Here is a 26,448-nt window from a genome sequence, read left to right on the forward strand (position 1 = left end):
TACAAACAAACTAATTTATTACTTTCTGGGCATGCAGTCAGTGTTGCTGGCTTAGCGCAGCTGATGTTCTGCTAATGTAACACAAGTATAAATACGCCCACAATATTTGGAATAAGATATCTACAAAGCAGTAATTCTGTGCCAAATCTTCCCCGGGTTTATTTTTCCTTGACCTGATTATAGAAACACTTTATATGCGCTGGCCAAGCAGAGCCGACAGCTTGGTGCATATAAGCTTGCAAGGTACGCATACGAGAAGCTGCAGGAGCTGCACATTCCCTCACGCTTCCAAGAGTCTATAGAGCTGGGCTGCCTCACCATTCGTTCCAAACCTTTCCACGACAAAGAGGTGTGTGTGTATGTGATGTTTTTGAAATTTTAGAGCTGTGACCTTTATCATATTTGTTAAACACACCTGTGTTTGCTGCAGGATCTGATTGAGGGCATGATGTGCTACCGCTGCTCCACCAACAACCCCCTGTTGAACAACCAGGGGAGTGTGTGCATTAACTGCAGGCAGCCTTTCATCTACTGCGCCTCGTCATATGGTCACTGACACTCATACACACCGTGCGCAGTATATGCCACCAAGGAATCTGCTTGTTTTATTAGAGTTTTTTTAAATGTCGCATGTGATTTTGTACAGATGTGCTGCCGCTGGTCCAGTTCTACCTGGAGGAAGACATCTCTGATGAGGATGCTCTGTCTCTTATTGATCTAGAAGTTCCTCACACAGATCAGAGGGCTGCACGATGGCAGGATATAGATAATGGTGGTATCCTTTGATCATCAGTTATATGTTGATATATAGACAAACAAGGGTTATTAATGTGTTATAAAAGAACTACTGAGCCTTTACTGTGCCGCAAGTCTGTGTTCATGCTGTAACACAGTGCACATCTCCTCAAAATGAAGCACGTGGCTCTCCTCTGCCTTGTGACAGTTCTAAGAAGCTGTTTAGTCTGCGCTGGCCTTGATTCTGTACTTGTGGGTAAGCTGTCAGAACTAAGTCATCTTAGCTCTCGAGCTAATAGGGTTACTGAGGCTCTCCTGTCTCATCTTAATGACACTAACCCTCTGAGAGCCGTAGCCACAGCCCTAGTGCAGGGATTAACCTGCATTAGCCAGCAGACCCTCAAGGGCACTGAGGTATGCTGTGTTCTTCCAGAGCCGTGAAGTGACTGACAGCCACAGCTAATTTTGAACACTTTGCCTCTTAGAAAAGTCTCTCGGGGATAATTTTGTAAGGGGTTTTCCTGCTCTGCAAACATAATTACTGAAGACACATGCGACACAAAATGTGTGAAATGTGTGCATCGCCTTGGTTATATGTTCTCAAATAAACACAATAAGATCTCCAATCTTTGAGGATGGATGAGGGTTTGGACGATGAAGAGGAAGATCCATTTACAGCCAAAATGAGCTTTGAGGTAATAAGAAAAAGGACAAAATAGATGAGGTGATTAATATTCTGCCAAATGGGCAAGCCAGCTGGACAGGGTGAAAGGACGGAGTTTATAATGGTTCATTTTTGTGTATAAACAGCAGGGGGGCTCAAACTTTGTCCCAGTCAAGGTGAGTCGTCCTGTGCTGCACGCCATGAGCAGGAGGGACGTGCTGATCAAACGCTGGCCCAGGCCGCTCAAATGGGAATACTTCCGCTCCCTGCTGCCTGAAGTCAGCATTACCATGTGTCCTACCTGCTTCAAGGTACGGCGTTTAGAATGCATTCAGCTAGCAGAACCCAGTGTTAACCACCTGGTGTCCTCTTTGACGAACAAAGTTTTTGAATTATTTCTTTATTTTCCTGTCAAGTTGCTCACACTCTCGTGCTGTGTTTATTGCAGATGTTTCACAGTGAAGATTATGAGCTTCTGGTGCTTCAGCATAACTGCTGCCCATACTGTCGGAGGCCCATCGACGAACCAAACTGACGGTGAACTGAAAGTGGAGCACCTAATTTATACATTTTTGTCTTCTGATTACATTTTCTTTAAAACTGTGCGGTACGTTTGGCGGGTGTACATTATAGGAGCAGCTCTTTGTTATCCAAGGTTGAACGGCTGAAGTAATACCTAGAGTGTTTGTGTGTCGGTCATTACAGAGTGTAAGAAAAGTGCACCATCAGCCAATAAAGCCTGGATTATTAGGATCAGATTACCCCGGGCCAGTCAGTGATTACATCATTCACTCTGTAAATGTACAGTGTAAACATATAAATAGAAAACTTTTTTTTTTTTTGGATATAATACAAAACGTGTTTGTTGTGTAGAGAATTTTCCTACTCACAACAATGAGATAATATTCTACCATCAAGTCTACAGCTTTATGCACTACAGCTGCACTGTATGTTTGATAACAATACAAGATCATCTGTTATTAAGTCACAAGAATTTGATTTTTATATGCTTGCAAATATCCTTTGAATAAATTGTATATTGGCAATTTGTAAAACTGCGAGTTTTCTTAATCCTTCAAAGACAATAACTGCCCCTCTTGATTTGTGTTTGTGTCTCCCAGATTCTAATTGCAGTTCACTCAAGGCTATGAGTTGAGCTCTGCATTATGCATTGGTTAGGGATTAGGCTTTTACAGATGCAAATAAGTTGGACCGCTCAAGAAATTTCATTTATAGTTGGTCTACTCTGCACGGTTCAGATCACAGACAGTTAGTTTCCTTCCCTTTCCCTCCTACTCTCTCATCTCATTCTGATGCAGCACTGATGCGCATGACAGTAATGATGGGGTTTGGATAACCATGGCTGTTACCTCTCACCTTGAAATTGCTTAACATACTGCATATCTATTTCTGGAGTTTTCTCCATTGTGTGTGTATCTGTGTGTGCGTCTGTGAGAGAGAGAGGGACTCTCACATTGTGTGTCTTAATTCCATCTTCCCTAACACTTCACTCTTTGCAAGTCCCTAATCCGACCAGCCTGTTTAAAAGGTGCCGCACCTCCTCAGGGGGCTGCAGAGAACACCTTACTTCTACAAGAGCCGTTCCACCGTCCATCCTTTCTCCCTCATTTCCACTTCAACTACACCAAAAGACTCCCTCATAGTAGTTTATTCTAAAAAGAGAGAGAGGCACAGATTGTTTCATCCACTTTTAAGGTCTTAGAAGAAGAAAAGGCATCAACACCCGCAGCCATGAATGGCACAGAAGGACCCAACTTCTATGTACCCATGTCTAACAAGACTGGGGTGGTGCGCAGCCCATTTGAGTACCCTCAGTACTACCTGGCTGAGCCCTGGAAGTACTCTCTTCTTGCAGCGTACATGCTGTTCCTCATCATTTCTTCCTTCCCCATTAACTTTCTCACCCTCTACGTCACTGTCAAGCACAAAAAGCTGAGGACCCCGCTGAACTACGTTCTGCTCAACCTGGCGGTGGCCGACCTCTTTATGGTAGTTGGGGGCTTCACGGTCACGCTCTACACGGCCCTGCATGGATATTTCGTCTTAGGTGTCAGCGGCTGCAATATTGAAGGATTCTTTGCCACATTAGGAGGTAAGAGTCAGAATTGTGTAAACTGTGTTTTCTGTGTGGATTTAGAACAAAACAAGTCACACTTTAAATTTGCTATAGTTTTTGGGTCACTCTCATAGGTTTGAATGTATTAAGTCATTCATTTTTATAGGAAATTAGTTTGTCTAATTACTTAAACTTGAATCTAATATACTGCTTTTATTATTTCATGTTTAATGTCAGTAGAGATACTGTACTTAAACTTACATACATGCTTTCTTTCATGTTTTAGGAGAGATTGCTCTCTGGTCTCTGGTGGTTTTGGCTATTGAGCGCTATATTGTGGTCTGTAAGCCGATGACCAACTTCCGCTTTGGAGAAAAACATGCCGTGGCTGGCCTGGGTTTCACATGGGTCATGGCCCTGACCTGTGCTGCTCCCCCTCTCTTTGGATGGTCCCGGTACAGTTAGTTTCTGTGTCTACACTCTGTTTGATTAATATTCTGAGGACCATTTTCCCAGTAAAGCAGTTTTATAGTTATGTTTTTAAAACCTGCAAACTAGTGTAACTCACACATGTGGCACAAATACTGTGTAATGGTGCTGGCCGAAGTCTTTGAGTTATTGTGTGTTGTGCAGGTATATCCCAGAGGGAATGCAGTGTTCCTGTGGGATTGACTACTACACTCCCAAGCCTGAGATCAACAACACCTCGTTCGTCATCTATATGTTTGTCCTCCACTTCTGTATCCCCCTGTTCATCATCTTCTTCTGCTACACTAGCCTCCTCTGCACTGTGCGAGCGGTAGGAATGCCACTGCCAAAGCAATATTAATAGCAAAGACTTGATATATTGTTTAGCCCTGTAGAAAAATTCCACTTTATTATGTTTTTTTGATTTTTTTTTTTTTCACCTTGCTCCCTTTCACAAGGGGTACTGCACATCACAGAGTCTCTGGAGATGTAAGGGATTTAGGGGCTCAAGGACACTTCAGGAGGGCAGATCCCTGCCAACATGGCAGCTTACACCCAGGTCCTCTGGCTAAAGGGCAGTCTGCCTGCTCACTGTGTCGTCCTGATGCCTTTATTAATAATAGAATAAGAGCATTTATAATGTATAAGTGATTATACACAATTATAATGCAGATTTTCATTTAAATTGGCTATAATCAGCATTCTTTAGTACATCTGTCAAATGGTAGTTTAAACATGTGGAAACAGATTAAAATAGGTTGCTTATAACCTACAGAGAATTTTTGTTATCTGAATCTGCAGCTCCTCCCAGCTTTGGGGAGATTTAGAGGGAGTTTCAGGGAGACTGTTTTTGGCTGCGTGACCCAGCTTTAATGATCTGGTACACTTACTGCTCTCATAGCTTCTCGTGTGTGTTTTTTGATAAGGATACACCAACTGCAAAACACTAGGCCAATGTTTAATATAATGCTTTGGCTGACATCTTATACCAAGTCTAGATTATGATAATTTATTACACTGATTGGCCTACTGCAGTCAACACAATGTCAACTTTGTGTCAATATATCAACGTTTTTAGCAAAAGACCCAAAACCCAGCATCACCTCCCACACACTACAAATACACTTTATTTGTTATTAGCTGCTAAACAAAAAGGAGAACCAAGCATCTAAAGGGGAAGATATGTATAGTTAGTGTAGTGAGAGACAGTCTCTCCTAAAATCTAATCATTCAACATTCGTGTGAAATATGAGCATCTTTACATATGTTAAATTACATTAGCCTGATGTGAGCCTGAGGTAAGTTTTCATGCCTAAAATAAGTCACTGTTTGTATTTTTGAAACTATCTTACAGCAGACAAAGTTAAAGATAAATTTAAAACCATTACGATTTCTCTATTGAAACCTACAGCTTAAGCATGTGCTGCTTGTAGCTAGTTCAGACCAAGAACAGACCTAACAGTACAAAAACAATAAATAAAATGCATTACAATGCTAATGCCTAGCTAACTCTTAACCTCCACACTAGCTATGCCAAAAAGTCTTGTTCTGAATAACGTATTCAACCTTTGCTGCCCCCATGTGGACAAAGAAATTAGTGCACGTTCACAAGTGACAGGCATGAATTCTCATCTGTTTTTGGAGAGAGTACGTGTCATGTCAGTGAGAGATCGGTAGAGCTAAGACAAAACTTGAAGTTATTATCTCAAAATTTGAATATTTGAAATAATGCTGCAAAATTCTGACTGGCAGGAAAAAAGAAATTACTTCAGTGGTGGAAACGAGCTTCCATAGGATAATGCGTTTGTTTTTTCCACAACATAAAAAACATAACTAAATAAACAGTGTTAGTCATCTCGGTGGTCTAATCAGTTTTGTTCAGCAGTCGTGATGGGCTCAAGCCTTTTGTTTACATTCGGATTAGAGGTTTAAGTTAACCTGAATCTGTCTGTCAGGCTGCAGCTCAGCAGCAGGAGTCTGAAACCACCCAGAGGGCAGAGAAAGAAGTGACTCGCATGGTCATTGTCATGGTGATCTCCTTTTTGGTATGCTGGGTGCCCTATGCCAGCGTGGCTTGGTACATCTTTGCCAATCAGGGAACTGAGTTTGGGCCAGTATTCATGACTGCTCCCGCCTTCTTCGCCAAGAGTGCCGCTCTGTACAACCCAGTCATCTACATCCTGCTAAACAGACAGGTATGACGTACAAGAGTATTTTCACGAACGCATTTTCACTTTGACACAGTTTTTGCAGGAAATTGTGTGGGCTTCATGTGTCTGACAGCTGTGGTTACTTTTCAGAGAAGCGCTTTACATAGTAAATTTTAGCTTATATAGTAACAAATTTCCTGTTCCCAGCAGTTGGGGTTGTGTGTTTTTTTTTCCAGATGTGTGTGATTCTACCAGATTTGCCCATTTTCAAATGATTTGGTTTAATTGTCTAGTAGTGTTTCCATTTCTTTATCCTTCATTTCATTGCTCACTTCAGGTTAACAAATCGTTAACTTGGAAACTACAGGGGTACACTAATGTAATCTCTACTTTGACTAGTAGACTAAATCTAAATTTAAGAACATTTCTCTAATTCACACGGGCGATCGTGGCTCAAGAGTTGGCAGTTCGTCTTGTAATCGGAAGGTTGCCGGTTCGAGCCCCGGCTCGGATAGTCTCGGTCGCTGTGTCCTTGGGCAAGACACTTCGCGCCCCAGGGCAGCAGTGGCTACAATGTAGCTTGCCATCACCAGTGTGTGAATATGGGTGGATGACTGAATGTGTAAAGCGCTTTGGGGTCCTTAGGGGCTATGTAAAGCGCAATACAAATACAGGCCATTTCAATAGTTAGTTCGTTTTTTCTAATTAACTATGTCCCAAACAAAAAAAAAATAAAGTCAAATAAAAAAAAATTCAAATCAGCAGATAATGACCTGTAATTGTCTTTTCTTTCATTTTTAACCTTTATTTCATAATTTAAGCCATAAGTGCTGTGTTTATAGGTTTTTTTGATTTAAGCAGTTCTGTCATATAAAGGCTGAGATGTATTGTCGCCGTGTTGTTGCACAAATTGCACTTTTTTTTTCTTTTGAATCCTCAATGATTAAATTTGTAGTTACACTTAAATTTAAATTATTTACACTTAAACAGTTTGCAGGTGTATTTTTATAGGCAATAGTTTTTCTGATCTGGCTCACTAAAAATCAAATTGAGCTGTATGTGGCCTCGCGACGTAAAATGAGTTTGACAACCCGTGAAGGCGTCATAACTCTGATTGTGATTTGTTTTTGTGACCTCCAGTTCAGAAACTGCATGATCACCACGGTGTGCTGTGGAAAGAACCCATTTGGAGAAGATGAGGCCGCCGTCTCCAAAACTCAGACTTCATCCGTCTCTTCAAGCCAGGTGGCCCCCGCTTGACCTGTGCTCCCTTTCTCACCCTCTTCTGTCCCATCTGTGCCTGCCTCAGATGGGGACCCACCACCGCCAAGCAGCACTACCTTCAATCAGCCAATCCTCTTGACTTACCTCTCCTTTTGTCTTCTCTGCAGTGTCGCCACTGCACCTTCAAGTGGGACTGACACATTTAAAAACCAGCATGTGTGTTTTTAATCCATTTAATTATGGAGGGTTCAGCTGGTCTCACAGATTTTAACCTGGCATCCAAAGGGGTGACCACTTGGTGGTCATCCAACTGAGCACCATATGAGCTCTCTACTTTCCAAAAACACACAAACTGGGTAAAAATCCAACTGTAAGTAATTATCACAGCTAATTATGTATCCAAAAACGTGCTTTAAACAGTCAATTATATGAGTGGAATTACTCTGTTTAGATAATCAGATGAGTTTTTAAGCTCTACTCTTGTCTCTCTAACTCTATTCTAGTTGCCGTGTCGATCAAGCTGAGAAGGTTAGCTTCTTGGTATTGTCTGAGATGATTAGTGTAAAGAAATATGGACCTCCTGCAAGAGTCTGTACATGTGTGAGTTGGATGTTTATGTATGCGAATGTCAGAATGCTAGTGTGTGAATTAAGGTGAAACAGGAATATTACTGTAATGGCTCGGATTTGTGGCAGTTGTTCTGTGTCCTGCAATAAAAACAAAGCTAAATGTCTGCACGATCCCCCCTGCCCCTTACTCGTTTTCTTCATGAGAACATTTACAAGGATTTCTGAGAAGTTCCAGATGCTAGCTTGTGGGCTTTTAGGTGGCAGGCCAAATCATAATGGTTTTCAAATGTTAAAATTCACTGTGGCGCTGTAATGCATTTAGAAGTGAACCACTCTGAGAATTAGTATAATAAATGCCATTACTAGACACTTTAAAATCCTAAATACTGTAATTTATTTCACAAACTCTGACAAGTCATTTGGCATCACAAATACAGTCTCTCCTCTGATTATATTGAGCTCACTTTTTTTTTCTTAAATGTAAATTTTCCTCTTTTAAATTTGATCAGAATCCAACATGATTACCATTCATTGACAAGCACACAGATCAACACTTATATACTGATGCAGCTCTTCCCAGTGAACTACATTACATTTGATTTCATAAATTTCAGTCATTTATATTCGTCGCCCCACTCCTCCGCAACCCGTCATCAACCTGCGAAGCACATTGGGACATATTGTTGAAAGCACCAATGAAAGTCCAACGCCCATCTTCACCAATCACACCTGAGAACGTTGCAGGCTTTAGGAGATGAGAGGAGTTTATCATGGTCCTACTAATCCTGATGAACAGGCCACTTGAAAGCATTATAACACATCTATAAATATTGCTATTGACATTATATTACAGTACAGTGCATCATTGGCTTGTTCCCTTCAGAAAAGGGTTCAGTGCGTTAAGGTTGCCACCAGGGCGAACTGTAGGTCCCAGTAACTGTAAAGACATCCCAAAACCCCCATCTCTGAGCTCCCACACATTCCCTCTAAAGCTTAGTAGAGTCCAGTCGGAACTGCGTCTGTTTCATGGATTAATATTTGGGAAAATTTCTTGGCATCCCCACAAGAAAGGAGGGATACTTTGCAAATGTATGATGCTTAACAGGCAGGTTTGAATCCTTTGCTCTGTCGCTTTCCATCCTGGTAACAGTTTGCTTGAAGAATAATAACACTTAAGACGGATAACTCCTGTGACCGACATTCCCAAGTAACCACGTAAGTGGGAGAAAGGCAGTTGGCAGCAGGAGGAAGAGATTGTGAGCAGAAGATATTGGCAGGTTCAGGCTTCACTGCAGCACTCATAGATGTTGTCCTCCACAAGGGCAATGACCTGCTCAAACTTGTGGTGCAGCTGAGTGCGACGTGCAGTGGGGTTCGACTCCAGAGCGTTCACCACCTGACCGAGGGAGATAGAAAAGAAACACACAACAAAGGAGACTTTCAGTGGCTGTCGAGCATTCATGCATCTATCTTTCTGGAGAGATTTAGAGAACCAGCCAGACATAGAAAGTCGAACAAGTGAAAGGGAGAGGCAGCAGAGGAACAAGTGAAGTACTTCAGCCTCTTCTGCTGCCTTCATGCATGCCTCCACACCACAAAAGCATTCGCTCTTCACATATTTACAAAACCCACATCTGCTCTGTTTTTCATGCCCAATAGTTGTCACCGTGTCAGTGGGATTTATGGGCTCTTAGCGGCAGTGTGCTACCAGGCAGAGCGAACTGAGCTGGGGCGACAGAATAGGCAATCAGGGGCCATTCAAAGAGCTCCCTGAATCAGAGTCTAAGCCCATGGCCCACGTCAGTACAGTAGCTTGACAGAGGAAAGCAGCTAAACGGTATTATCATGAGGGTGCTCCATTAAAGCACAGTCACCACTGACTAAGCCTCTCTAGAGAATAGTCACAGCAGCGAGGAAACATGGGGGAGTACAGCAGGGGCTTGAACAGGGCTAGTTCAACGCGACGCATGAGATACGAAGCGGCACCTTAACAGTCATTAAGCAGATGGGGTTGTGATTAAAGAGAAGGTAAACAGCACGCTGTTTGCCTAAAGTGAAAGGTATCCGTGGGCTGGAAACAAAGGATTGGACAGACTGAATAGCGGCTGCTGCTAAGAAGATATTCCACACGGAGTATTTTCCCCGCTTAAAACATAACACCAGGAAAAAAACAACAAAATACTGCAGGTTTTCAACTAAGGCATTACACGACAGGTTGTGAAAGTGTCTACAGTATGTGACATCTGTCAGCGTGGCTGCGATCTTCCCTACTGATGCGTCACGCTCCGATATCCATCTGTGAAACTTAATACAGCAAGTGGGCTCAACTGAGATGTTTCATCTGCCAAATAGGGGCTGTTGTTTCAACAATAAAACATCTAATCCAAATATGAGATCACAAACACAGAAAAAGCACTGTGAATATCTCTTACCTGGTTTCTGTATCTCTTGGCATATTTGTAGATTTCTGTCAAGGCCAGGTTGGTGTTGAATTCATTTCTGTATTTCTGCCGGAGCGATATCAACATGTTTGATTACATTTAAAAAAAAATAAGAACGGGCCTGTGATTGCAGGCTTTTGTGAAACTAAATAACTCACACACAGAAACTTTTGGAATCTTTCACTTACTCGTGACTCCTCAGCCAGGTGAGCATTCATCTCCTGCTCGCTGAGGGGTGGCATGTCTTGTATCTGCTGGTAATAGCATTGCACTCTCTTCTTATACTCTGGGATCTCCTTGGCATACAGCAGCTTGTTGGTAGGCGAGTCCTGGAAACAAATGGCAGCTTTTAGCCAGAGTACTCAGACATTAAGAACACCTTGCAAATCCAGAGTTGTGAAATAAAAATGGAACAGCTTTGACCTTAAGGCTATGTGGCCATTTTAGCCTGCTTTAGATTTCCAGACTACTACATTTGTCTTTCTTAGTCTCACTACGTTTACTCAAAGTTATGGTTACTATATACTCTGAAATCTGTATCATTATACATTTCACCTTTCAACTGTGCTGCTCTCATGCTAATCTAGCAGTAATAAAGCTTTGACAAGAGCCGAACAAAGACAATGTGCTCACTCACAGTCTGCCCTTATTATTTTATGGGTAAACGCCTGCTATTTCCTGCTGATCCATTTTTTCGAGTCTGCTTTCCCCTGCTGTCAAATTCCCTACATTTAAGTTGTGATATTGCAATTCTTGGCCAATGAGGTTTCTGCTCAAGCCCGTCATTTTCTGGCTGCTCGGCTTTAAATACCATTTCAATCCAGTGTTTCTGACTTTTCGTACCTCCTGCTGTGCAACCCACCTCCCCCTCATCCATGGAGACAGAAGTGAAACTTTATATCAACCACCCGCTGGGCCCTACTGCATCACCGTCAGCATCTGAACTCTGGGATCTTGATGTGGGCCTACGCATAATTACGATGCTTCTCATTGATGAATGAGTCACAAAAAATGTAACCTCTGTTAAAACCTGATTAAAATTTTTTTTATATGCTTCAGTGTTTATTTGCAATAAAACACTCTAAGGACACTTCGTCCAGTCAGTGCTTATGGGCAGGCCAAGGATTGTCTCACATCATGCCCCTCACTCCATTCCCCTACATTTGAGTAAAAGAGCTTCCTCCTCTTGGAATAAAATGAACACTTCTCCCACTTTGCCCTAATGGCGGTTTAATTAAACTGGATGTTATTTGTTGATGAGCCTATCTACACCAGTCTAAAGTGAAACAATGGAGGGAGGGAACCGTTTCCTTTGCGCACAGAAGGAGACTCAAACAGTTATAGCCAGGGAAGAAACAAACCAGTCTAAACAACTCTCTCCACAGTCACTTTAGGCTCTCACACTGGTGTTTATTCAAGCAGGAAGAGAAGTAGTGAGGCTAAAAGGCTGTGGGCATGTTCAGGTTTCAGTTGTGGCTGTTGTTGTGAGCGAGTCTGTGTTGCGTGTGTGTTACTGTGAGAGAGAGAACGGGACAGGGAGAAAGTAGGGCAGGGAAAAAGACGGGGTTAAAAGTGACGGACAGCCACAGCTTTCAGCATCAGTGAAGGTGCTTACAACACACCTTGGCATTTCTATGTGTCATGAGCTATTTGTGTCACCTATTGCATGTTTGTGTGGTTTAATGTGCTGAGGGACTGGATGGCTCCGGCTACAGTTGCTCCTTCTGATAGTGAACCCTCTCTCTTCCTGTCCACAAGGTCACTTCCTGCTGCTCGCCCATCTGCCTGGTAACCCCCCTGTGACCCTATGGCCCTCTATGTCCTGCATCTCGCCAGATAAGAGGGTTTCTGTGGAAACAGCGAGCCATGCTTAGTCTCCTACCCCTCCCTCACCCCTGCTGGCTCCTGCTAATCCAGACCCTACACTCTCTATTCCTGAGGCACATTCACAAACAGGCGACCGTGCATAGAGGTGTGTCAGGCCACCGTCCTTAACCTACAGGAGAAAATGTGGCCATATCCTTGAACCTGGCGATTCCACAGACAGATGTGACACAATAATGAGACACCATGGAAAAATCTGTCATATTGGGAGGTTTTGTGTTCGTTTCTACATCTATAGGTACACATCTGCCCGCAAGTACATGTGAATATTGGCGCTGTGGATGCGCTCGCTTTTTGGCTCGGACCTGAAGTGTATAAATCAGACTGTTTCTCTGTGAAAGAGGAGCATTATTTGATGAGTCCTCGGCTCCCTCCAGGGAGGAAGCCAGTCAGAGAGAGACAGGAAGCAGAGCGTGCTCAGGGTCACGGTGTCTGAAGGATGAGACGGATTTGTGAGCAGTGAGGACATTGACATGCAAGCACACATATACAGACAGACAGATAGACGAATACACACACACGTGCGCGCACACATTGGCGCACAGCACAAAAAGAGATCCCTGGTGCTCATGACCTTGGATCAGCCGACTGGGCTGAAATAACATGAGGAAAGGAGGTAGATGGGGCTGACAGTCTGAAGGCTTTGGGATGAAGGTTCACAGTGGGACCTGAGGTTTGTGTGTGTTAGTTAAATACAGTAGATACATAGAGCTGATGGACAGATAAATACAGTATGATAAATCAGAGGTTTTCAAGGAAGGCAGAGGAAGCCCAGGGGGGATCTATTTCCATATATGAATTTAAACACACACAGAGAACATCACAAATAATGTCAATAAATATACTTAGATAGAAGACTTTTATCACTTTCTCTGAGAATTGTGTTTTGTAGGGATTTTTTTTTCCAGCTTTAAACTTTTCCACTGGTATTCATATGGGTTTGTATGCTGGAAACAGGAACTGCAAAAAGCAGCTTTGAAAACAAGAAAGAGACGTTGACAGAGAGAGATGGTGACAGACTCACTTTGCCTAGTTGCAGGTCAGAAATGGAGCAGGCATCGATGAAGGCCTGGGCGATGACAGATAGACATGCGTCCATGTGATCTGTCTTATCAATGTCAAACACAAACTGAGGATTCTTCAGGATGTTTACCCAGAACCGCAGCGGTAAACTGCACAGACAGAGAGCGAGATAAGCTGTTAAAAGCACTTGCACAAAGAGGCTGACCAAAGAGGATTTTAATCGGACCGTTTAGTTGCCTACCTGTTGGTCTTCCAAATGTGCAGGGTGTCTGGGTCTGTGATGCCCCGTTTGTCAGCCTGTTCCTCCAGGAAGTCAAAAAAGTATTTAACAGCCAGAGGAGGGCGGTCTGGAGGGATGCTGAGGATGGCCTGAAAGAGGTCATCCAAGAACTTCTGAAGAGTTCCCTGTGGAGGAAGAGATAAAATGCGGCTCACACATATGCAGACACATGGTTTCATGCGACGAAGGAATTTCTGTGTGGCTTCTGAAATAAATACAGGTAATAAAATATGGAACAGAGAGATGACTTGTGTTTTGTTTTGGCTTTTGGTCTCTTGACTATAGTTACCTTTGTAGACAGCAGGCGTGTCAGGTAGATTTCAGGCAGGACTTTCTTGCGATGACTCTGCCTGTGTGACCTCTTGTTCTCCATTAGCTCATCGTGAGGTAGCACCTATGAAAAAAAAAAACAGTAAAAAAAAACATTAACTGCACATAGATCAAAGCAGTGAACCCCAACATGAGTAGCTGAATGAATGCACCACTGTCTTTGCTGTACAAAATGCCAGAGGGGAATTTTCTGGTTCTTGCATTAGACACATGATCCGCATAAGGGTATTTTGAAGCTCTAAATAATTTACAGAAATAGGGAAGTGATGGGATTTGGGAAATTCTCATGGTTTTCCTCCAGTTGCCGTGCACAGCATCATGTCTGGGACTTGCTCATACAAGTCTACATGGGGGTAGCGGAAAGAAAGAAGCAGTCAAATTCCACCTACTTGTGTCAAAAAATGACTACTGAACTGTCCTGCAAAACTAACTATTCACCCGGCAAATTGTATCCAAGGAACTCATTATTCTAAAGTCAAAGGGCCCATATCTTGGCTGACGTTTATAAAAGAGCTTAAGCGGCATTAGTGCTGTCATGTCCTCTCAGCAGCTTTCCTTTTCACCTCTATTCACCCCCCATTCTCTCTGTCATCAGGCCTGCTCTGGGCTGAGTAACACTGGCACGCAGAGGAAAAGCTCGGGTAATAAACTTAGACATAGCTCACAGAAACATTCTGATTGCCTATGAGGAGATACTCACCAAGTGTACATACTTCTCAGTATCCAGATCTTTAACTGAGGAGAGAGAAACAGAAAATAAATAACATACAGTAAGAAACAATGTGCAATCAGCAAGGTGGAGACCTGACAGAATAAAGAGGATACGGTAACACAGGGGAGTTTGACAGATAGGAGGAAGAAAAAAAAAAACCCGGGAAGATTGACAGGGCTGCAAGAGAGATAGAGTGCATGCAAAAGGAGAAAGTGATTAAGGTGGACTGTGGGCCAGTCGAGGACGGGAGCTGTCTGAGAGAATGAAAGAGAAAGATTACGAGTGAAAGGAGAGAGAAAGGAGAGAGATTAGGGGAGACAGACACACAGAGTCTGTGATTGGTTCTGGAGCCGGTGTAATGAGATGGTAATGCTCGGCCAACGCTGAGAAAAAAGCATTAAACCTTTCTGTTTATATATAGATCTAAACACGCTCGTACACAAGCATGTGTACACAGATATGAGTACAAGGACACATGTAGAAGAGTGTTCAAACACGAGTACAGGCACAAAGACAAATGCAGTAAATTACTGTACACACCCCGGCAAAGACAAAAGAGAGGCATTTGTGCGGATACACACACAAACACCCTCATAGTAAGTGTGGTCTCATTACAGACTTCATAGCTAGAGATGCTCCTGCCCAGCGGGCCTCAGTCCAGACCCTCAACACTGATCACAGGCAGGCAGGACAGTGTTTTCTATTAGCCAGGGAGCACTACACGCTCATAACACCCCATTGATGCTTTGAAGCGGGAGCCAGGTTTGGTCCACATAAGCCTATTTTTGGCCCATTATGAATGAGAACAGAGGCTTTGATGGACACAGCCTGAGCAGAACTAAGCTCTGGTCTGGTACTGATTATGTAAGGTAGACCTTAGACAATGAAAGGACAAGCCATTAAAGGATGTATGTAAACTCATCTGTCAACAGCCATAGCAGTCATTTTGTTCTGGGCTGAGATTGGACAATGGGCAAACTTGTGTCACATTTTCCCCCCAAGGTGACTCACGCTAATGGAATACATCTATAATGTGGAAAAAGCGGCTCTGAATGAAGTTGTAGAATTAGTATGTGTTATGATTTATTAGGTGCAAGTGTGTTTAGATGTGTGCTTTTGGGGACACGAAGGTGTGGGGTTTCACGCGTGTTTACATTAGTGTGTCATGTTCTCGTGATCAGCTACTGTAAGCATGTTCTCTGATGGAGTGGGTGGTTGTATTTATGCAAGTGTGGGCGAGTGTGTGACAAAGAGACAGCGAGTGGGTTTGTTTGAAGGTGGCGTACCTCTCCCCAGGGTGTTCTCTTTCTTGTCTTGCATGCTCATGGCCAGCGATGCCCCCTCTGGGATCTGTGAAGAGGGAGAAGGTGAAAAGAAGGAGGGAGGGAGGAAAGTAGAGGAGAAAGGGCACGGGGTCAGGGGTGAGCGGGGGTGCACCAGAACAGCGTCATTAAGCACGCCCTCGAGGGAGTGTCCCGCTGAGGGCTTTGCATGTGCGTGTGTGTTGGTCTCGCGTGCATCTCGAGAGGTGGCGAGTTTGCGGGAGCCTGGCAGGGCTCATTAAAGTCAGCCCACGGTGAAATGGATTGAACAGCCTCGCCGATGAACCCAGACTGTTAGTACATGCTGAAGCTCACTGCTTTCACAGCTCTGTCCCCATGGCTCAGCTAAGACTAAACAGAGCACTTAACAAGTACAGGTAACAGGTCAAAGGGCGAGAGTCACCGAACTTTTGTTTACTTATGCACAAATGGACATGGACATAAGCAAACATACACACGGCAAGACATTGTTAATGGGAGAAAAGTGCATGACATTTTACTTTTTTCTTATTTTTTATTTTTTTATAAAGGCAGTTTGAAGCTGTAAGTAGCATTGCTGACAGGATGCAAGATTCTTCCCTTTAGCACTTATTAAATTCTTATATGAAAAGCAACGATTGGCTAATTCTCTGCAAACACTGTAATTAAAAATGTTTGTGTCCTTTAATAAATGAAAATGAAATAAGTACATTTTAATAATGCTGTACAAAACAAGCTTCTATTTAATTTCCTGTCCTATAGTAAAGCAGTAAATGAGAAACTGTATACATATTAGTGTATTAGTACACAGTATACATTATCAGTTACTCACGCAATGCCTGTCATTACTTTTACTGGTTTATTTAACAAGGACATTAATAATGCACATGAATAAACACTGGTGCAAATGTGCCAGAGTGAGCAAAGAGACTTTTTTTGTGTGTCTGAGATGTTTTCGATAACAGTTTACTAACTTTTGAAAAAAAAAAATTTGCAATTTAAAAAGTGGCACACAACTTTTTCAATAACTTTCACAGCAATCATTTACATAGCACTCTGCCAGGCGTCAAATCCAGATAATAGATTCAAACTTTTGTTAGCAGTGAATTACTACAACATAAGCCATTTAAGTCCCCATTAAATCAAACATGTGCTTTATTATTGTTATTTCAGTTTGAATGGTTGACCTCCAGTTTAAAATGATTTATGCAGCAGGTCTTTTCACCTTTATCTGTGGAAGAAGAAAAGTTTCTTAAATTGCAGTTTAACACTAGGGCAGGGGTGGACAATTAGTTCTCCGAAGGGCCCACATGAGAAACTGGGACTGTTGTGGAGGGCTGCAACAGTAAGATGAACTCATTTCTGCTCATTATTAATTTTACTTTATATAAGCTTATTGGTTTGGCCCTCAACAACAACGAGTTTCTAATGTGGATCCTTGGGAAAATGAATTGTCCACGCCTGTGTAGGAAATAGGAGTTGGAAGAAACTCCAACCGATCTATCTTCTTCCACTTATCCAGCTGAAGGTTACGACAGGCTGGAGCCTTTCCCACCCTGGACAGGTCGCCAGTCTGTCACAGGGCCTACACATAGAGACAGGCAACCATTCACGCTACACCTACAACCAATTTAGAATGATCAATCACCAATTAACCTGACCTTACTAACTGCATGTCTTTGGACTGTGGGAGGAAGCCGGAGTACCTGGAGAGAGCCAACCGGGACTCAGGAGAACACGTTAACGCCACACAGATGGTGCATTCAAACCCACCACATCACCGTGCTGCCTTCAACTCCAATCCATTTACACTAAATTATGACTCTAGAGCTGAAACCAGCAACTCTTGTTTTTCAATTTAAAGTTTTAAATGATTTAAAACTAAAACAGCTTAAAAGCTTTTACTAAGCATTTACTAGATGGATGTGTCGAGGAAAAGGTTTTTAGGTAGGCCTGCTCCATTAGAGTATTATGCCAAGTTATTGTAGTTTTGTATTTTTTGAGTTTATGTATTTAACTCAGTTTAGTTTGTAGAGTTGATTTTCTTGTTTCAGTTTTATATTTGTTTGAAAATGCTTCACTTAAGTTTTTATTAGTTTGAGTGTTAATTGTAGTCTTTTTTAATTATTATTGAATGAAGGACACACATCAGAGGCATAATTAGGAAAATCAGTACAGACATTATGATAAAAACAGAAAAAAACTCCTTTAAAGCAGTTAACTCGTCGTCTTGTAGACACCCAGAATTTCTATAAGCACATCAATCAAAGCCTCATCCGGCAAATTGTAAAAACTTTTGACAAAACTAACAAATACTAAAACTATTTCTTCTATTATTTTTTTTATTTCAATTTAGTTAAAGCTAAAGTTCACAAAACAGTTTCAGCTAGTTTGATATTTTTTTCAAATGTCTAGTTTTTATGAAAATTTTACTTCACGTTTATTTTCAGCTTTTAGTTTAGTTTTGGTTAACTTCAATAAGGTTGATCCTATGTTGAAATCGCAAAGAGGAGAGCATGGGAGGTTACTGTATTTGTTAGATCTGTGTGTGAAATCAACACGAGCCAGCGTTTAAACCCACTTAATGCAGTGACTCACGAGGACTCCATAATTCAAACAATTAGAGCGCAGCAGCATCAGGCTTCGCTGAATGACATTTAAGTTTGAACTTTCAGAGGAACCTAAAACACTTGTCTCTTCTGACGTGGTTAAATAATAAAAACACTTTTAAGCATAACCCGGCCCTCGAAATGTTGTAAAAATCACGCACTGTTAGTTAACAACTTCTAATTTGAAATAAATTATACTGTTACAGATATCGTATACTGAATTGAGCCATCAACGGTGTGCTAATGCCGCAGTAAACGATTTGTGCAGTCACAAAGAGAAACATGGTGCAGCAGCGAACTCCAGCACAAACAGAAACACCTACAAAAAACGAGAAAAAAAACCCGCCACAGAAACATCTCCCCACCCGGTGACAGCCAGTGACACCTTTTACACGGGATGCTTTTCAGGATGCTGATTTGTCTCCCAGTTAGGATGACGGAGAGAGAGATGCAAGGTAAGACGGAGCCGATCTTGCCAAATGATAAATCCTTGATTCTGCAGCATCAGTCTAACAGACATCAATTCGGGCACCAGATGTGGAGGTGTGGCAATACTTGTCATACTTCCAGAAGCCTACTCTTTCCTTGAAGTGCATTTAAGAGATATATGATGGAGGAGGAATGATTTCCGGGTCAAGGGAAGGAACGAGGACGCAAGAAAGCACAGGCAGGCATAATGAAAAGCACCGCATGCTCCAGTTCACACTCTCAGCATCCCTGCTGTTGATGTTGCAACATGCAGGATATACAAATTCACCAAGGCAACACCCACCACAATGGTCTCTCACAAGCACACACCTGGTAATGGAAGACTGTGTTGAGTTTCTTTCGGCCGTCCTCCATCACTGAAGAGTTGTCTAGATCCTGCAAAAGCTTACTGTTGCTGCCTGAGTCAAACCACTCTGGAGGAAAGAAAAAAGGAGAGACAGCAGCAGCGTTAGACAATTTCCTTCTAAATTTGGAAAAGAATATGCAAGACGGACCGCAGCCGTGCTCTAACTCTCTGTGTCACGACCTGTGGAAATATTCTCGGGCCATTAATCAAATCAGCACTGCAGGGTCCACAGCTTTTGAAAGCAATAACTCTTTGTGATTATGACTGTACACTCTCCTCAATGCATTCTGTCATTTATTACATTGCAGCCTCAGGTTAGTTGAGCTTCATGAGAGGAATTGACCTTTTGCAAAGGAGATTACTATATCTTGGAGGGCTGGGTAGGGGAGAGGATGAAAATAATCAGAGAAAATGTGCTCTTACCCAGGTCGACATCCTCGGCCCGAGGCCACTGGGAGAATGGGAGGTTTTTATAAAAGGCTTCAATGATTTTTTCCTTAACTTGGCAGATCGTGTCTGTGTTCATGACCCTGACAGATAGGGAGTCCATGCCACAGCCCTGGAAGGACACGTTGATGTTCTGCAAAAAAACAAAAACAAAAGCATGGGACGATTTGTAAAAATATGAGTTTGGATCGTCAGCATGACATTGTCAGCATGGCCTAATTAAATGAGATGTCAGACCTGTGGCTTGGCCTCAATATTCTCACGTAGCAGCCACTCCTCATTGAGGGTGTAGCGGGCTTTTCCTGTGATGGCGTCAATTGAGCCCTTGTTGATCTGCTGCTTGATTGCACACAGCAGCAGGAAAAAAGGCTCACCCACTGTTTCCTAAAGAATTTGCGAAAATCAAAGCTGCGGTAATTCCTTTTAATCAAACTTGTGTGAGTCATTAATTACTCTGCTGAGCATGCTTCTTTCCCATCCTCACCTTGAGGTAGCTATACATGCAGATGGACATCCAGTTGGTTAGCATTTTCTCCACTACGGACTCAGTCCGGCGAAGCATTAGTTTGGGGTTTTTGGAAGCCGACGCATCAATCAGGTCCACCAGCAGATCTTTCATGATACTGGTGTAGTACTCCAGCTTGCCATGGAGGGCGATGGTGAGCAAGGACGCCAGACTGCATCTGAAGGGTGAGAAAACAGATTAGCGGCTGAGACAGATGAGCAAAAACAGACTCTGGCAAACATGCCCTGTCAGTGTGCGGTCAGTGGAGATTTAAAAATAGCTACATTAAAAGAAGAACAACAATATTTGGTCCTCCCTTCAGCACCTGTGACAGCAGAGCCAAATAAAGGTTTGATCTAATGCAGGGAGTGTCTGAGTCAGTACCAGGGGTGCAGGGGATTTCCCTAACAAAGCCCCTCTAATCCATCACAGGCTACATCACTCAGTAAGTGCTGATGTTGTGCTGGGAAAAGGATGTGGTCTTGCCGCTGGAATTTCTCTCTGATTCACAATGACAGCCCAGTTTTAGGACATCAGGAAAAAACAAAACAAGTAACACTGATATATGTCCGTATATTTACAAAGCTGGAGCAAAAGGTTTTCCACAAGCTATATGCAACAGATAGAGAGAAAAACCTACAGCCTTAACCATGGTCTTGTGTCCTGTGAAAAACTCACTATACATTTGTTTTTAGACCACAGCTTCAGTTTTAATGTTAAGACTGATTTTACACTGAATGTTAAATTGGTAAGTCAGAACTTATTTAATAAGTTAAGAAAACGGATGGATGGAAAAAAGGAAGGACTGATAAACTTTGATCTATTAAATGGATTAAACTTTAATATAAGCTCATTGCAGGCACAACACCAGCGTAATGAAGCCAATACAAAGTGCCAAAAACTAGAGTTCAATGGCCACTTAAGGCTGGCTGCAGAAATGAGTCAATCTCAATACACTACTATTTTAAAATGCCCATGTTTACACAAGAAAGACGAGCATATGTAAAGTCTGGCACAAAAAACATTTTGGTCTTAGTATGTAATTATTAGGCTGTTATAACTTAAGCATCATTAGAGACTGTTATTTTCTGGTATCTACTATCTACTATTTGTGGTGTTGTCCCTTTTAGGAGGCATAACGTGGAATACTACGTGGCTAAAAATGATGTGTCAGGATAAAAGTATTTAATTTTTATGCTACTTTCCACTTATTAAGTTGTATCTGTGTCTGTGCAGCGCACTCATACATGGAACCTGCTTATTAATCAGCCTTGTTCACCATTCTTCACTTCAGTTGTTTGCGGTGTGGTCTTTCACTTTATCTTATTCAGTATGGCTCTCTGAGAAAAAAATGTTTCCTACCCGTCTACTTGACAGCAGTTTTTCTGTGTGTAGTACAAATGAATGTAGCTGTAAGAGAAGCAGTTACCTGTCCCGCACAGCAAAGTCTTTCTGCTGCTCCAGGGCATGGACGAACGTGATCAGGAAGTGTTTGTTGTTGAGGAGAGTGGAGAACAGAGTGATGCCCTCTTCTATGTTAGGCCTTGTTGTGTTGGTGGCCTGATGACAGAGGGGAGATTAAACAGTTATGTCTCTACATGACTTCACCTTAACTGGATTACACACCTGCTGCGTCCCCCCTAATCTACTTCACCTCCTCTCATCTTGAGTGACCCATCCACCGAACACTTCATCTTTCTATCACATCTCCTCCCCGTGTACCTTCAGGCACCTCCCACTCTGGTTTCCTCCACACTATCTGCACGTCCTGCTCCAGTCTCTTACTGCGTGTGATAGTCTCTAAATGTGCCGAGTCGACTTAATGAGTATGGCCTATCTATGAGTGCGTCTAAAGCAGCCGTGTGATGAAGTCTTCCCTCTGGACTGCAGCCATATGGTGTGGTTTGCAGCCTGACAGAAGGAGAACAGGGGTGTCCATTAAGATAAATGCCCGCCTATGAGATTTATTTGCTGTGACCTGGAAAACACTTCCTGGGAAGACAATGTGGATCCAAGGCACTTCATCACTGTTAGACAGGCTCCCCCGGCTGCCGACCCAAAACTAGCACTGCAGTCTTTACTTTCTCTCGTTGTAATGTGCGCATGCATGTGCTTTCACTTTCACCACACATTCTCACAAAGGTGTGTGAAAATGCACGCCCCCCTCTTTTACTTTCTTTATAAGTCTTGCTCTCGTCCATCCTTACACACACACACACACACCTACACACACACACCACCCACTAGAGATCTATTTCATTATAAAGCATACTGTGAATTTGTCCAAGTGCCTGTAGGAAGTGTGTCTACAGCCTGCTATCAACTTAGCGGGAAGCGCGTTCATTAACAAGCTAACATTTGTGTCCTTTGAAACACCTGAATGACATGCATACATAATGCGGGTTCACACAGACAGTACAGTGGCATAATCCAGACACAAACTTCGCAACCACAGGAAGGAAGGGAAAGAAAAATCACAATACGCACAACAACCTTACCACGAAACCTTAATAAGCTTCAGCGTGACCCAGTTGAAAAACAAGAAAGTGAAAAAGCACTTTGGCAGGAGAAAGCCTAACCTAACAACCTAATGGCTTAACCCCTCACCTGCCAATCCTGCAGCAGCGGGTGGGTCTCTGGTAAAGCTCGAGGCCCCAGAGCATCATTCTCGTAGACAGGTTGGACCAGACTTTTCTCGTAATCTGAGCACATCTGAAACACACAATCACACACAGAAAACTGTCATAAAAAGTCTGCTGTAGTCATAAACACCGGAAGATAAACAGGGGAAACAAAAAGAACTGGCTTTTATGCGCTGGCAGTAAGTTTTGAAATCTGGAGGCAAGGGACAGAAATTCTTGAAAAGGTCCCGAATGACCATGAAAAGGAAACATGACACCGTGACACAAAACGTCATGATCCTTAATGGCTTTGGAGACAAAGTGGCCGAGAGCTAAGAGGCAGCCTTTCAACACAGTCTGTCATTTCAGGACAGCCACGTCTGGCTGGCACTCTAACTGTGTCTAAGTCTGTGTCTAACACTGTTTCGTGTGTGTGCGCGTGTGTAATCTCAGACAACCAGAAGCTCTCATGGAAAAACAAGAGCACAAAGGCTCATTTGCTGTCTTAGCAGACAAATATGACAGTACCCAGACTATGATACATGGACCTAATCAAGCTAATGTCACAGACTGGTTTGCTGACCTCCACAGCGACAGCCCTGAGCTTCAGATTTTGGTTGTGGCCATCTCGTTTATTCAAAGCCGGATGTGACGCAAAGGGTTGAGTCTGACTGAGGATGCACACCCGTATGGTAGAAACTTGTATCTGCTTTTTTTTTTCCTGAAATGTCACCATAATTTACGGAATTAACATTATGCTGAGTTGCCTTGAAACTAGCGACTGATTATAAATCAAGGGAGAAGTAGGTCATTAAAAAAACCTACTGCACAATCTGGCCTCTTTTTGCAACCATACATTTGCTGGTATATACAAAAAAATCCAGCTTTATGAGTCTTTGCATCGGCTTCACTTTTCAGACCTGGAGGCTATGGCCAGCTTTTTTATACAGTCTGTGGGAGAAACGATACTGCAGTAGCAACACTGGAATTTATGTTTCCCTCCATGTAGCTTTTCAACACTCTCCTCCTCTCTTTTCCTTCCCAATAAAAAAACAAAAACCAAAAAAAACCAAAAACACAAAACAGCGTCCACTGTCCACTGAAACCGACATGGCTGTCATTGCGCAAGATCATTTGTACTTGCAAAACAGCGTGGGTGTGTGAGTGGAGAAAAAAAGAAAACGATGTGTCTTTTGAGAGATCGGGGAGAAAGTTTCCATGTCACAGTGCCCGCCATTGTTCTGTCTCCTTGAAAGTCCATGCCTGTGGTTGGAAGACAAAGCCTGCTGAGCTGTGCCCGTCTGCACTGGTGGAAAAACACCCACCCACAGATAGACCCACTTCGGGGTGGATCGCACATCAGAAAAATGCTTACCTATAGAGAACATATTAACTGTCCTGCAGGGTGCCAGACTGAGCTACACCTCACTGGATTTCTGCTCTATGTTTAAAAGTTCCAAGGTGAATTTTTACCCTGCATATTACAAGCAATGACAAATGGGAAATGGGACATGCAGGGCAGAAATATTAAAACCCCAGTGAGAAAAATGGTATTGTCAATGTGCCAGTCGAAATCAGATAACAGGGAATAAATAGGGTTTCTCACCTTGGGGAAGAAGGTGCGTGTGACAAACTGTTTGTACTCCAAAAAGGGGATGCCCTGGCTGCGATTCAGTTCCTTGGTCAGGTCTGTCATGTCGGTCTGGAGTTCTGCAAAGCCTGAAGGCGCAAAAAAGAAAAAAATCCCCCCAGAACAAAACAAATGAGATTGAATCATGGGTACTGTTTGTACACCGTGGTTTCTTCCTGTTTCTGGCTCCTCGAGCTTCATTTGTTGCTAAGTAAAGTAAGCAAGAAATCTGTTTTCAGACTAATCCAGTAACCATCAATTTTCCCATCCTGCTGGAAGACTGGTTGATTTCACAGGAAGCTATTTTAAATCAAACACAGAATTATATCATTTAATTTCCTCCATCTAGTATCATCTTCTGGTTAAATACCAAATCCTAATCCTCTGATCTTTTTCCCCTCTCATCCTTTCTCCCTGCCAAACTGTGCAGCCCGTCACGACACGCAGGCAAATATTTACCAAACGACAATCAGAGCAGCCAAATCCAGTCTGAGGCTTTTATCCAAAACATGTGTACAGATCGAGGTTTACATGCAGTAACAGCATCAGCGTGTCCAGATGCTGACTCGAATCTGCATGGCAATGTTGTAGCCACTTTATTGGCTAGCATGTACCAGCAGAGGATAATGTTCACATGTAATGACACGCCAGAGATCTCTTTATAGAAAAGTGCATCCTGTTGCAGGATGAGAGACGTATTTGGGTTACAATGGCTGTTTCTTCAGACTGTGTTTGTGCAGAAAGAAGAGAATACTAGACCAGAGGGATTTAAAACATATTTCATTACACCGCCAGGTTATTTATCCTCCTGCTCGCTAAAGCATCGTCTGAATCAGTTCACACTGTCAGCTCCAGATTATAAGCAGCAGGCCTGAATACCAAACCTCCCCTCTGCCTCACTCTTCAGACAAATATCATGACACTCCCATTTGTGTAACCTGGAATATGTCAATTACCCATCTTCTTTAACCCTCTCCCCCTTTCGCCTGCTTTTATCACATCTTCTCAGCAAAAGTATCCAGTGCTTTGTTCACACTCACCCTGAACTCTGCCACAAATTTATCTGTGTCCTCTGACAAAATAACCTCTCCTCTCCTCCTCTCCCTCCCACGCTTCTGCTTCTCCTCAAGCTTGCGGCCCTCACTCCCGCTCCTATCGCTTCCTCCCTCCATTTTTCTTTCTCTATCCGTCCCCCCTATCTCCACACAATAAATCTGGGTGCTCAGATGTGGAGTGGCCTTCATACTGCTTTGGTCTAATGCCCTAGACACGCACACACACAGACACAAAACCAAACACAAACTCAAAGGTCTCGTTCCTATAGGGCAGAGGGAGCAGAGGCGATGTGGTCACTCAGTGTGTCTGTCTGTGACTGATCATTTGGCAGAGACTATGTTTTATGAGTCACGCTTACTAGGCACAGATCTGTCCACTGTTGTTTCTTTCTCGCACTTCAGACTAGAAAACCTCAAAAACAAATATACTTTTCTGCTCGCACGCGCACACAAACACAGATATACACAAACAAGTGTGGTCAACATTTCTGTCTTCATGCAAACTTATTTTTTTTTCAAAATCGCTATCAAAAGTGACTTTGATAACAAAGTTTGTACTGGTGCGCTCATGTGTGTGTGTGTGATGTTCTTATAAACACACCTTTACGGATCTCCTCTCTGATCTGGGACTCCATCTCCTCCATTTGGAGTAGCGTTTTCTGCCAGTAGCGTTCTGCCCTTCGGCTCTTTGTGCAGTACACTACCAGAGCTGAGAAAAAAAACAAAAAAACCCACAAAAGAGTGAGAAAAATACAATGCAACTAATTTACAAAACAACTGCTGTTATCACACACTGTCAACTTCCTGGAAATAATAACAGGGTCAAAATGGGACTGAGAGATTTTCGAATGGATGAAATTATTTTCGTGTTTTTTAGCTTTTATGAGC

The 26,448-nt window shown here is 42.7% G+C and overlaps 3 protein-coding genes across 3 annotated transcripts in view; 2 read left to right on the plus strand and 1 right to left on the minus strand.

Annotated features, from left to right (window-relative positions):
- The window catches only part of ift122 (intraflagellar transport 122 homolog (Chlamydomonas)), a 28,457-nt gene extending 26,523 nt beyond the window's left edge, over positions 1-1,934 (plus strand). Inside the window, exons 24-29 of the mRNA XM_085344551.1 lie at positions 184-349; positions 431-548; positions 647-775; positions 1,354-1,430; positions 1,546-1,710; positions 1,848-1,934. Coding sequence (XP_085200677.1) covers positions 184-349; positions 431-548; positions 647-775; positions 1,354-1,430; positions 1,546-1,710; positions 1,848-1,934 — 742 coding nt within the window. The remainder of the gene's footprint in view (positions 1-183; positions 350-430; positions 549-646; positions 776-1,353; positions 1,431-1,545; positions 1,711-1,847) is intronic.
- Positions 1,935-3,151: 1,217 nt separating this feature from the next.
- Positions 3,152-7,354, plus strand: exorh (extra-ocular rhodopsin). The gene is made up of 5 exons (XM_085344552.1): positions 3,152-3,512; positions 3,763-3,931; positions 4,110-4,275; positions 5,900-6,139; positions 7,235-7,354. Exons 1-5 carry the CDS (start codon positions 3,152-3,154, stop codon positions 7,352-7,354), a joined length of 1,056 nt encoding a protein of 351 aa, XP_085200678.1.
- A 977-nt stretch (positions 7,355-8,331) lies between these two features.
- The window catches only part of plxnd1 (plexin D1), a 74,544-nt gene continuing 56,427 nt past the window's right edge, over positions 8,332-26,448 (minus strand). Inside the window, exons 21-36 of the mRNA XM_085345629.1 lie at positions 26,162-26,269; positions 24,482-24,594; positions 22,862-22,966; positions 21,684-21,814; positions 20,234-20,432; positions 19,987-20,133; positions 19,726-19,882; positions 19,266-19,369; positions 15,844-15,907; positions 14,546-14,580; positions 13,805-13,909; positions 13,477-13,640; positions 13,237-13,384; positions 10,517-10,657; positions 10,320-10,394; positions 8,332-9,283 (exon numbers count right to left, since the gene is read on the minus strand). Of these exons, the coding sequence (XP_085201755.1) occupies positions 9,167-9,283; positions 10,320-10,394; positions 10,517-10,657; positions 13,237-13,384; positions 13,477-13,640; positions 13,805-13,909; positions 14,546-14,580; positions 15,844-15,907; positions 19,266-19,369; positions 19,726-19,882; positions 19,987-20,133; positions 20,234-20,432; positions 21,684-21,814; positions 22,862-22,966; positions 24,482-24,594; positions 26,162-26,269 (1,913 nt within the window). The 3' untranslated portion in view covers positions 8,332-9,166. The remainder of the gene's footprint in view (positions 9,284-10,319; positions 10,395-10,516; positions 10,658-13,236; positions 13,385-13,476; positions 13,641-13,804; positions 13,910-14,545; positions 14,581-15,843; positions 15,908-19,265; positions 19,370-19,725; positions 19,883-19,986; positions 20,134-20,233; positions 20,433-21,683; positions 21,815-22,861; positions 22,967-24,481; positions 24,595-26,161; positions 26,270-26,448) is intronic.

This window comes from Diplotaxodon limnothrissa, linkage group LG20 (assembly GCF_057381915.1).
Source record: "Diplotaxodon limnothrissa isolate DT_005_m linkage group LG20, D_limnothrissa_male_GT1.1, whole genome shotgun sequence".
Taxonomy (NCBI): domain Eukaryota; kingdom Metazoa; phylum Chordata; class Actinopteri; order Cichliformes; family Cichlidae; genus Diplotaxodon; species Diplotaxodon limnothrissa.

Coding starts and splice junctions, on each gene's coding strand:
- exorh (XM_085344552.1), top strand. CDS start 3,152: ATGAATGGCACAGAAGGACCCAACTTCTATGTACCCATGTCTAACAAG. Junction 3,513..3,762: donor ATTCTTTGCCACATTAGGAG/GTAAGAGTCAGA, acceptor TTCATGTTTTAG/GAGAGATTGCTCTCTGGTCT. Junction 6,140..7,234: donor ACATCCTGCTAAACAGACAG/GTATGACGTACA, acceptor TGTGACCTCCAG/TTCAGAAACTGCATGATCAC.